This window comes from Callorhinus ursinus, unplaced genomic scaffold, assembly GCF_003265705.2.
Source record: "Callorhinus ursinus isolate GAN/ISIS: 27379988/994484 unplaced genomic scaffold, GSC_fseal_2.0 scaffold11, whole genome shotgun sequence".
Classification (NCBI taxonomy): Eukaryota; Metazoa; Chordata; class Mammalia; order Carnivora; family Otariidae; genus Callorhinus; species Callorhinus ursinus.
The window spans coordinates 57,812,651-57,824,109 of record NW_027397073.1 but is presented as its reverse complement, the minus strand read 5'-3'; the positions used below and the strand labels follow the sequence as shown (position 1 = coordinate 57,824,109).

General features: G+C 48.1%; 1 protein-coding gene across 5 annotated transcripts in view; it reads right to left on the bottom strand.

The window, feature by feature from the left end:
* Positions 1–523: 523 nt before the first annotated feature.
* Positions 524–11,459, bottom strand: part of PTPRM (protein tyrosine phosphatase receptor type M) — an 817,256-nt gene continuing 806,320 nt past the window's right edge. For all 5 annotated transcript variants that reach the window (XM_073898518.1, XM_073898514.1, XM_073898515.1 and 2 more), the window contains 2 exons: positions 9,330–9,465; positions 524–1,366 (listed from right to left, as the gene is read on the bottom strand). In XM_073898518.1, coding sequence (XP_073754619.1) covers positions 1,313–1,366; positions 9,330–9,465 — 190 coding nt within the window. In that variant the 3' untranslated portion in view covers positions 524–1,312. The remainder of the gene's footprint in view (positions 1,367–9,329; positions 9,466–11,459) is intronic.

The window sequence follows — 11,459 nt, the reverse complement described above, 5'->3', positions numbered from 1 at the left end:
GTAAGTGCACAGCCTAGCCTCCTCCTTCAGGGGTCAGGCAGAGCCCTTGAGGAGCGAGGAGTAGGCCGCCCTGCATGATCTTTCCCTCTGACAGGGACTGTCTTGTTCAGCTTTGTGTCCTGCTTTAAATGCACTCTGATCCTTTAACCCTTCAAAAACTGTTCTCTCAGCAAGTTTCAGGTTTGAATGAGGCCCGGAGAGGACACAGGTCACCGACGCTGGCTGAGGTGAAACAGAGAAAGGAAGAGGTTGTTTTGGTCAGGAAGCTGGGCCCCGGCATCAGCCCAGCGCACTCTGAAATAGTGTGCCAGGGGTGGGCGTCTCTGGGGCTTGGGTTTCCTCAGCCCCGGGGAGGCTCCCAGGATGGGCTAGGATTTCTCATTGACAGAAGTTCTCTCTCGAAAATCCCGACCCTACCTGCTCCAGGCCAAAAGACCCCATCTGTCTGCCAGGGGCCTGCAGTGACCAGAGCTGTGCCCCATTGCCAGGGTGCTGGGACACCAGGAATACAGCAAGACTGGTCATGGGTCTTTATTTATTGAGAAAGAATTCACACAAGGTCACATCATACAATCAGTCATTTCCTGCGCTTCATAAAAATGATTGTCATTCACTGTGCTTCACAAAAATTTCTTTTAATGAATAAATAATTTGATGAAATCAAAAATATTTACAATATAAACAAGGGGAAGAGCTTTGGATCTGCGAATCTGATCGTCGAGCTTTGCATTTTTGAACTGACTTCTTCCAAGCTTTTCCCTTGGAAACAATACAAATCTGATAGGAACAACAACTCATACAACATATCTTTGTTCATTATACGTTTATCGGTTAGTCTTGGAAAGGTACATAAGCTTATACTATGCAACATGTTAAAATACAAATATTAACTAAAATAATATATTATCATGATGCCAGGTAGCATTCTCCACAAAACAAAAATGTACACTCAGCCGTAACAATAACAAAGGTTCACGGGCCACAAAATAATACTCCAAAGGTACAAACTCCTTCATAAGAATATAATTGTGCTCTTCAGTTTACCAGATGTCTACACTGCTCTAACAAGCCGACGCCTAGGAGGACAGTATTTGACGACTCTGCTGTGTGTGGTTTTCCGTCAGGCAGCAGCATTGCTGGGAATTGGGCAGTGCAAAGCAGTTTTAGAAACACTTTCTTGGGCTCTTAAAAAGAGCCAATTATGCAAAGCAAAATAAGCATATTGAGAAGTCTTCATCTCATCAACACAAATACCATGGAACGTCTTGGCTTTGTGAGATGAAAGGGTTGGTGTGCAGAGCTGTTTATGCCATCAGCCAGAATTCAAGTATTCCAGAGCCACCTCGTAGCAGAACTTGTACTGATCCTGGAAAGCAGAAGGGCAAAGATGTCAGCTAAGTGATATCCAAAGGCCGGCGCCATTGAAGCAATTATGCCAGATTAGGGTTCTAATTGGAAGACATCCAACTGAGAAGGATTTGAATCAGCAATGAATCAGAAAATCACGGTTGTGAACCACAAACCTATCTGCTGTCTGGAGACGTTCCCCACAGGGCCTGATGAAAGGCATTTTGACATCTATCTTCACTAGAATTTCTGGAAAGTTCTGCACAACTGGAACACATACAGTGTCTTTGTCCACACATATATGTTTACCCGTACATCAACATCTTGAACACAAAGTATGGGAAAATCAAGAGGTAGGAGGGAAAAAAAAATGAAGTCTGGGGGAAGTAACTGTGATTTGCTCATACAAGGGCATCAACAAATAAATGCATCACTCCTGGCCCAACTATACCCTCGACTTTCAGTCAGCAGGATGCCTTCCATTTTATGAGACTTTATCAAGCACCTCTTAAATACCAAGCACCTTGACCTGGTCCCTGACTTTGAGAAGCCCGTGGTCCAGGGAGAAGGCTAAGACCAGTACCCAATGATAACACATGGCGCGGAGTTGAGCCGGGGCCTGAGAATGGTCCCCTGGTATGGGTGCAGTGGAGTAGAGAGTAGAACTTCCTAGGGAGGACCTGCAAAGAGGGAGCAGGTAACTAACTGCTAACTCCTAATGGGGGTTAAAACTGGCATCCCAGGTAGAGGAACTGGATAAGGAAAGGCCCAGAGGGGAAGTGTTGGATACCCGCTGGGAGCCACCTCTCAGTTGTTAATCAGGCAATAAAGGCATTTTTCTTGAGCACAGCTTTCTCAGATCATGGACTGCGGCCTGAGGAAGACCTACATGAGGTCCTGGCCCAGCTGGGGTCTCAGGTGTTAGGAGAGGGCATTCTGCACCTGTGTTTGTGTGGTGTGCTGCTGGAAGCTCACCTGGGTGTGGCCTCTGAGCCAAGCAGAGGGACACAGCAGTTGAAGATGCTTCTATTTGCCACCTGGCAGCAGCCCAGCAGCTGGGACAGAAGGGCTCAGCATCTAGAAGGCTCTCTTCCCATCTCCGGAAGAGAGAAGCTTTCACAAGGTGTAAGAGTGCACACCACAGTCTCACTACCCAACACAATGGCCACAACCAAGGAAATGGATCTCTTATATTTGGGTTTGCCAAATTAATTAAAACTAAATTTCCGTTTTTGGGATATGTGCCTCTTAATTAATTAGTCACTGCAATTTTCTTGTCTTCACCTACATTTTGTTCTCTATATGCCCCACTAGTCCAACCTATGTATTTGAAGACAAGAGCCATACTTTATCCCTTTGTGTGTAATGCACCAGTCTTTGGCACAGCACCTGACAAACAGTTGGGGGGATCAAACGTCGGCTGTAAATGTAAATGATGACAAAATACGGGTTTAGCAAGCATTTCATTCAACCCAGTAAACACTGAAGGCTAGAGACTAGGGAGTTTAAGATGCAGCTTTAGTCCTTCAGGAGTTTACAATCTGGAGGGGAAGACAGGAAGCGAACAGACCATCTCGGCATACTAGAGGGACCACAAGATTCAAACATCAGTAGCAGTGGCACCCACCAGGCTGGCTAAGATAAAAAAAGACAGAGAGTAACAAGCATTGGCGGCGACAAGGAGAAACTGGATCCTCATACGCTGCCGGTGGGAGTGTGAAAGGTGCAGCCACTGTGGAAAATCCTCTGGCAGGTCCTCAAAAGGTTAAACGGAAGAGTTACCCCGTGGCCCAGCAATTCCACTCCTAGGTATATGCCCGAGAGAACTGAACATATGTCTACACCAAAGCTTTCTGATTCGTATTTCAGGATTTGATACTTTTATTTTCAAAATATTTAAAAGAAACCATTGGCATTTCAAAATTCTAAAAGGCCGTGTTGTCAGATCACCAGGATGACATATTGGCTGTGAAGTGGTCAACCCTGTTCTCCTGTCTCCTTCACGGAGACAGTTAATGTTTTTCATGGAAATCTGAGAGATCCGATTACTGCATAAACCTAATTGCGCAATTTCAGTGCCTACTACAAACCATCCTTTTAACATAGGATCATGCATTTAGAGAGTCATATAGCTGCTGGCCTCCGGGCACAACCCCAAAAGGATTTTGGGCTTCACTGCTAAGGGGCTGCTGTGTTGAAAAATCAGTGAAGCTGCCCTGTCCCAGGCATGACTACAGTTTTCAAAATGAATTCGCCATCATCTCATCCCTCCTAGGCAAACTGTCAATCCCAACAGATTCTGTGATGACTGGTTTCTGAATCAGAAAAATAAAGGGAGTGAGAAGGAAGACCATAAATTGTTGCAAGCCCTCCCCCAAGCACCCCAGGAAATGCCTGAAATCCTCCTGTGTTGCAAACTATTACCCTTGATCGCCAGGTACAGGCCTGTCTTCTGCGTTTTCCTCTCTCAACTTGCTTGCTTTTGAGCGGTGTAATTAAGCCACACGAGCTATTCCTGTGCTTCAGGGAGAAAAAAGAACATTTCTGCCCGGGTCCCAAGTTCTCCTGATTTGGGCAACACTAGCTGGCTTTGAGCATGAAAAAGTGACACGAGCAGGAGTTGTTCTTGGGCCGGACTGGAACCAGGGCAGCCAGCTACTCTCCTCCCAAGCCCCCGACCCCACCTTCACTGCAGCCCCACCTCCTGTTCTCCTGAAGAGGGAGAAAGTGAACTCTCAAGAGGCACCTACAAGTGAGGTTCTGTTTTAAAGCCCCCACACCCTACCCTGTTCACTCAGTGAGGACATCACGAGGCCACGAGGCCTGCAAGTGACTCTGGGGAGCTCCCTGAAGGGCTCAAGCTGTGCCCGTGTCAGCCCAAGCTGCCTCGTGTCTGGGGAACTTGGGGCCCTGCAGTCCCTCTGGGCACTTCCAAGGCCCCGCGCTGCCTGCCCGAGAAGATTCAGAAAGCAGTCTGCATGGCTCACCTGGGGCAGCACTGCCCTCCCTGACGTACTTGCTTTTTGAACCTAAAACAAGTTTCACAGTTTCACCTGCTGACAGGTCCCACAGTCTGGAAAAACCCTTTTGACTGATGTCCCTGCCCGGAGGGTCAAGTGGTCCCCAGTGTGCCAGTCATCATGGGTGGGGCCGTCTGCTTCGAAGTTCCCAGCACGTTCCCAGCCAAGGAGACCCCTCGATGAGACAGCGATGTGTCTCTGACAACACACAGAATGGGTCATTACTTTCATCTCTGCCTTTAAAAATGTAGGGAGGACGTTCTTCCCTCAGAGGCCCACACACAGTTTGTGCCTGGTTCCCTAGTGAGACTCATCAGTGTGTAGCCACGGCCTCCCCGGGTTCTAAGAGCAGTGAGGGGCCGCTCAGGACGGGCAGGGGTCTGGGTGCAGGGAAGAAATGTGCTGTCACGCAGCAACTATCTACTGGGTCCTCCTCAGAGCCAGGAGCTCTGCTGGTGCTGAGGGGGTTACAGCCCCTAACTCAAGGATGGCAGAGTCTGGGGCGGGGGAGGGCACAGGGCTTTCACGAAGATTACTTTCTTCAGAGTGCAGGAAGGCTGACCACGGGAAGACTCGAGGAGAGTGGCTGCTTCTTCAGGTGTGGCAGGGCCAGGCCCAAGGGAAGGGGAGTGCCCCCAAGTGTCTCCCGAGACGGGCCACACTGTGCCTCTCTGACTCCCCGCCTGAGGCCTATGGCCTCCACTCCAACACTTGCGCATACCCACACCTACACCTGCTCCCCCATCCACCCCTACACACGTGTGCCCACACACACGCACACACACATACCCACATACACATACCCAACACCCCACCCCTATTCGTCCACACCCACACCTACACACCCCCACACATCCACTCTTACACATTTATGCACGCACCCCCCACACCCCTACACATGCACACTCCCCCAGATCCACACCCGTACAGACGAGATCGGGCACATACAGGGTGGTATGGCTGTCACCCACACACATACATTCACCCCTCCTCCACCCCCCCACCTCCCTCCCCCACCTCCTTTCAAATAGCCTGTATGTTTCACAGTTCACAGGTGACCTCTTGGGGGGGGCAGTTCATACACACAAGTTAGTAGATTCATTGTGTTGTCCACATGAGAGGAAGGCCCCACACTCCATGCCATTTTGTAGGGAGTGCTTTGCACCGAATATTATTTTAGTATACTGAAGGGCCAAGTGGGGCTGGGTGTGGGTAGCCAGCGCCAAATTATAGATATTGGGAGATATTGGCAGAGGGCTGGGTCTGAGCAGGAGGGATGGAGGGATAGAGGTGGGGTGGGGTGGGGAGGTGGGTTTGGACATGCTCTGCAGCCAGCACGGGGACAGGGATAGGCTGCTCACCCTGGTGAGCCATGGTCTCTCACCTGCAGCCCACCAAACTCACCCGTCTTGGGCTCCATCTGCCATAGTTGGTCTGGGGCATGGCCTGGGCCTTGGCATTGGTGACAGCACCTCAGGTGATTCCAATGGACAGCCCTGGCTGAGAGCCACCTAGACGGGGCACCAAGGTTCTTGACCCGCCTACACATTAGAATCACCTGGGCTGCTTTTAACATCTGGCTGCTGCAGCCAGGCCCCAGATCAACTGAATCATGGTCTTTGGGGTGGGCCCAGGGCTCAGGATTCTTTAAAGCTTTCATTAAAAAAAAAAAAAAAAAAAAAAAAAAAGCGCCAATTTATAGAAACGGATTACATGGTGGTTGCCAGGAGCTGGGGGTGAGCGAACGAGGCGATGTTGGTCAAGGGTACAAATTCTCAGTTGTAAGAAGTTTTGGGGATCTAATGTACAGGGCGGTGACTACAGTTAGTGGTACAGTATTGTATATTTGAGAGTTGCAGAGGACAGATCTTAAGCATTCTCCCCACGGACACACGAGTCAAGTATGTTACCTAAGTGGGGTGATGGATATGTTAACTATCTTGATCTTGGTAACCATCGTACAGTGTATATGTATGTCACATCTCATCATGTTGGCTAGAGTTCCCCCACCTCCCAGGAGATAATATGTTTCTCGAGGAACGATCTGTCCCCCAAAGGTTGTTTCTCTGTTAAAACAGAGCCCCGGGGGGAAAAAATAAAATGGAGCTCTGGAAACACCTAAAGGCCAGTGAGGACAAAAGTGAGAGAGGAGATGTTTGTTGAAGCAGCCCATTTCCCCGAAAACTTCAAAGGAGCTCAGGCACTGGGGACTCCATCTGAATCTAACCAGGCAAGAAGGGGGTAGGAGGGAGCACCCCCTCCCCGCCAGCAACTGAGCACATCCTGTAGGGCCCAGGCCTGGGCCCTCCACACCCCATTCCCTCTGCCTCGCCAGCCAGCCAGCACAGAAGTGCGCTCCAGGACTTTCTGGAACACATTTCATCATTCTAAGATGCAGCTAGTAAGACTCAGTACTCCGTGCTTTTCCGTGCTGGTACAACAGTTTGTGCTTAGGAGAGACTCAGGTCTCAGATGGTCTTTTATGCCCAATGAAATTGTATTGGGTTTTATCACCCTGACCTGAATTAATTAATTCTCTCAGCCAACATACATGTATATGACTGCCTAACCAAAAGAAATGGTACTTGTAAGCAAAAACGAACGACATGGGTCCTTATTTAATTCAGGAAGCTTCTAGCCCACTCAAAAGAGCCCTGTGACATTTTTTTCCTCAGGTCACCAGATTTTACCTATTATTTTGCTAACAGTCATTGTAACAAATTTATCAGACATTCTTCCAGGAAACTGAAAACTTGCCTTATATTTTTCAGCAGGGACCTCATCCTAGAACTGGTACTGACCCTCAGAAGTTTGGGCATCCAAAGATCCTATTTTCTCTATTTGAGTAACACCTCATCACAGAAACGCCTAAATTATTATAGAAGAGTGGGCTCCCTGCTGGTCCAAGCACCTACATGTCCATTCAGTTCATGAAGAATCACCTCCACCCTTTAGTCTGCACCACTGATTTGGAAAAAGCCACACTGTATCTGCACATAAAAATTCGTGAGTAATGAAAGCTGCAGCCAGAGCCATTAGCGCAAAGGCCTGGAAGGGTCTATTACTAATGACCTGCTTAATTCAGGCTGTAGTGAGAGGGAAACTATATATATATTTTTTTCATCAAGGTCAGCTTTGCCCAAGTACCATCCAAAGTTTGGAAGCTACACATCTGTCCCTGAATCCCGGAGGTTAAATGCTAATGAAGTCAGAATATTTTAATTTAGGCATTTGCTTCCATCTTCTGCCCACCTTCTTATCTGTCTTAAACTCAGGCCACTTCTGATGGCCCAGCTGCCCTACCTCACCTGCTCCCAGCCCAGAAGACTGAGAGTTCCATGGTGGTACAACTCTTCAAAACTCACGGGTGGTCCCAGGGAGTGAGACAGTTCTCTGCCTCCGGAGGAGCTGGTTCTATTGAAGCCTGCACATGGGACACGCCAGCCAGCCTTTCAGCCCATCCACACGAAATCTGTGCCTCCGTGAAAGGCACTGGGCATGGGGCCTGGCACATATTCAGCACCATGTGAATACCAGCTCCTAGTTGCCACCTCTTCTTCCTCATCCAACCAGCTCACATGTACCTGCCGGCTGCAGGATGCCCTGTAGACACCCGTGCTCTCAAGACCCACTTTCTCACCTTTGTGTTTTTCAGCAACACTTTCACATATATGGTCTCACGGGATCACTTCAAAAAGCCAACATCATCCTTGGTTTACACGACTCGGGCTCAGGAAAGCTAAGTGTCCGGCCCGAGAAGACTTAAATGGCCAAGTTCATGGTCACTTGACTTGAATTAGTAGCATTGCTGAGATGAGAATTTGGGTTTTCCTGGGGCCTCCCCTAGGGCGGGGACGAGAGAGGGCAGCAGGCATGGTCCTTTCTCCACAGAAGCCAAGGTGCTACCTGCTGATGGTTTTGGGAGTTTGCACCTGGCCAAACAGGCATCCGCTTCCCAAATTCCCCAAGCAGCACCGTGCTTCTTGGAAACATCCAGTAGGACACATGTACCTGGGGGAAGCAGATGCCCTGGGAGAGTGACTTGTGCAGAGGAGGATGTGTCCCAGGAGTGGGTCGGCATCGGTGACTATGATTACCCAGCCTGGGGCACGGCTGGGATGACTGGGACCGTGGCTACTCCCTCAACGTTAGCTCGAATCTCCACTCTTTCTTTAGTCCCTTTCTTATATTTTAAATTTGAAGCCCACTGCCACAGGCCGTGGGCCGGGGCGCGCAGGCTTTCCAGGAGTGGCGTGGGCACCAGCAGTGTCTTCCTCCTTCTCCCCACTCCAGGCCATTCTCCCAGCCTTGGGATCCGTCCCACCGTTTCCTTCAGATCCTTCTTCCACTAGCAGAGAAGTACAAACACCTAATCTGAAAGCTTCCTCCTTTAAGCTATTCTATGCGCAAGCCGCAGGGGTTGGCATTTTCATAGCTGCACACAAGAAAGAGATCTGAAATACTCTAAGAAAATAACTGCACGTAGTCCTTTGTTTCTCCGCTCCTCCGTCCTCATCTCAGATATGGCCACCAGAATTAAACACAATATTCTGGATGTCAAACTAAAACTCACAGCTTTGGTAAATATTAGGTGATTAAGCTATTTATAAAATCTATAATTTGAAAATCTGGCATTTCGGGTGCTATGATCATTCCCTCCCTGCGAAGACTAAGTGCTTAACCATGTGGAAGGCACTGCCAAGAACGGAAATGAATAAGGATGTTCACTTGTGAGTTTCAAGTCTTTCCACGTTGCCTGTGTGTGGAAATGAAGTCTCCCTGTGAAAAGCCAAGTGAGAGAGGAAGAGGGAGAAAAGCCCTTGCAAGCAAAGCGATTCCATTATGATCCTGAAGACGAGTCTCTCCTCCCCCCGCCCCATGAATCAGCATCACCGCCAACTACGTCCCTTAAGCGGGAAAATGCCCCATTCCGCAGGACGGGGGGCGGAGAGCGGGGCTTACCAGGAGGTCCACCATGTTGGGCTTGTTGTTCCTCAGCGTCTTCACCGCGTGGAAGACGTCCACCGTCCTCTGGTGCCGGAGCATCTCACAGACGATGCTGATGGCGCAGAACGTCCCACTACGGCCTCCCCCGTTCCTGTAGGAAGAGAAATCAGACAGTTGCGTTTGCCCTCACACTGCCTGCTCACGTGCCACCTGAGCCCTGGACAACAGGTCACGGTGAGGGCCTCAGAGGCCAGGGGAATGCTCCCCCCCCCCGGCCGGACTCTTTCAATTCGAGCAAACGGTGTTAATGAGCCTCAGTGCTGGGCCCGTGGGTCACCTCATTGGAGGCGGGGATCAACTGGCACGTTCTGCTCTCCTAGCTTGGCCTCCGCCCTGGATTATATAATCTGATATAGCATGCTATCAGTTTTTAGTCAAAGGGTCCATTCCGGAAAATTTCCAGTGATCAAACACCTCATCTAGTATCTGCCACCAAAACCGGTGATGAGTGTTGGTTATGTTCCAAGATGGACTTGGCCTTAAAAAAAAATCCATTAGTGTTTCATTATTTATCTCTAAGACATAAGGGCTCTTTCTGATAAAACTTTTCATTTTGAGCTAATTTTAGATGTACAGAATCATTGCAAACACAGCATGGTGAGTTCCCTGGCATACCCACCTCCCCGAGGCGAACATCTTACAGTCATAGTAAGTGACCGGAACCAGGAAATTAACACTGGTGCAGTAATAGTGTTAACTAAACTACAGGTTTTAGTCAAATGTCACCAATGTCCTTTTTTTGGTCCAGGATCCAATCCCAGACCCCGCTTTGCACTGACTTGTCCTGGCTCTTTAGTCTCCTCCATCTGGGACAGGTCCTCAGTCTTTCCTTGTTTTTCTTGACCTTGACACTTTTGAAGGGTACTGATCAGTTAATTTGTAGAATACAAAATACAGAATGTAGATGTAGAAAGTGGCCATGGTTTTAATCTGTAAGTTCCTCTTTGCTCTTTTTCTCTTAGCAATTTATTTGTTGAAGTAATGGGGTCTTCTTTCCTGGAGAGAGCCCCACATCCTGGGTTGTTCTCATTCATTCCATTTCTGTGACTCATTTAGCATGTTTCTCTCTAATCCTTATTTCCTATATATTGGGAGTTAGCTCCACGGCTTCATAAGAATTACATGTTTTTAAAGACAAGGATACCTTACAAGTATACTTTCATTAGGAAGCCGGCACAAAATATCAAGTTGTCCCTTGTTTTGTGATTTTAAGATTGATCATTGTGTCAGAATGCCAGCTTGATCAGTTTATTATTAAGTCCCAAATCAGTTTTTTAAATAAAGTATAATGGAACTACAATTAAGCTCACAAATGGTAAGTATATATCTCAGTTAATTTCCAAATGCATGTGCCACATAACCACCATTCAGATCACGATGCAGACCGTGATGAGCCCCGCCTAGACCTCCCTCAGACTTCTTCCTCATCAATACCATCAGTAACTCAAAGATGAGCTCTGTTTTCATTTTTAGCGTCATAAATTTCTTTGGTCTGTTTTTGAATTTTGTATAAATGGAATCATTTGGTACATACTCTTTTGCATCTGGCTTATTTCACTTAATATTATCTGTGTGAGAATCATCCATCTTGTATCTATGGTTTGTTCTTTTTTTTTTTTTTTAAGATTTTATTTGACAGAGAGAAAGACAGCCAGGGAGGGAACATAAGCAGGGGGAGTGGGAGAGGGAGAAGCAGGCTTCCCGCGGAGCAGGGAGCCTGATGCGGGGCTCGATCCCAGGCCTCTAGGATCATGACCTGAGCCGAAGGCAGACGCCCAACGACTGAGCCACCCCGGTGCCCCTATGGTTTGTTCTTTTATATTGCTCACAATAATCCCATTGACTGGATGTACTGCTGTATAATTTATCTATCTACCAGCTGAGGAATATTTGGGCTGTTTCTAGTTTTCAGTGTTATGAGTAAACCTGCTATAAAAATGTCTCCTGGTGCATATAGGACTCACTTCTGTAGTCATGTACCTGGGAGGGGAAGAGCTCAGAGAATATATTTGTATTTAGCATTCGTTGTTGTTGTCAGACAGCCCCTGTCTGTCTGTGGCAGTACCATATTTACTTCCTGTCAGC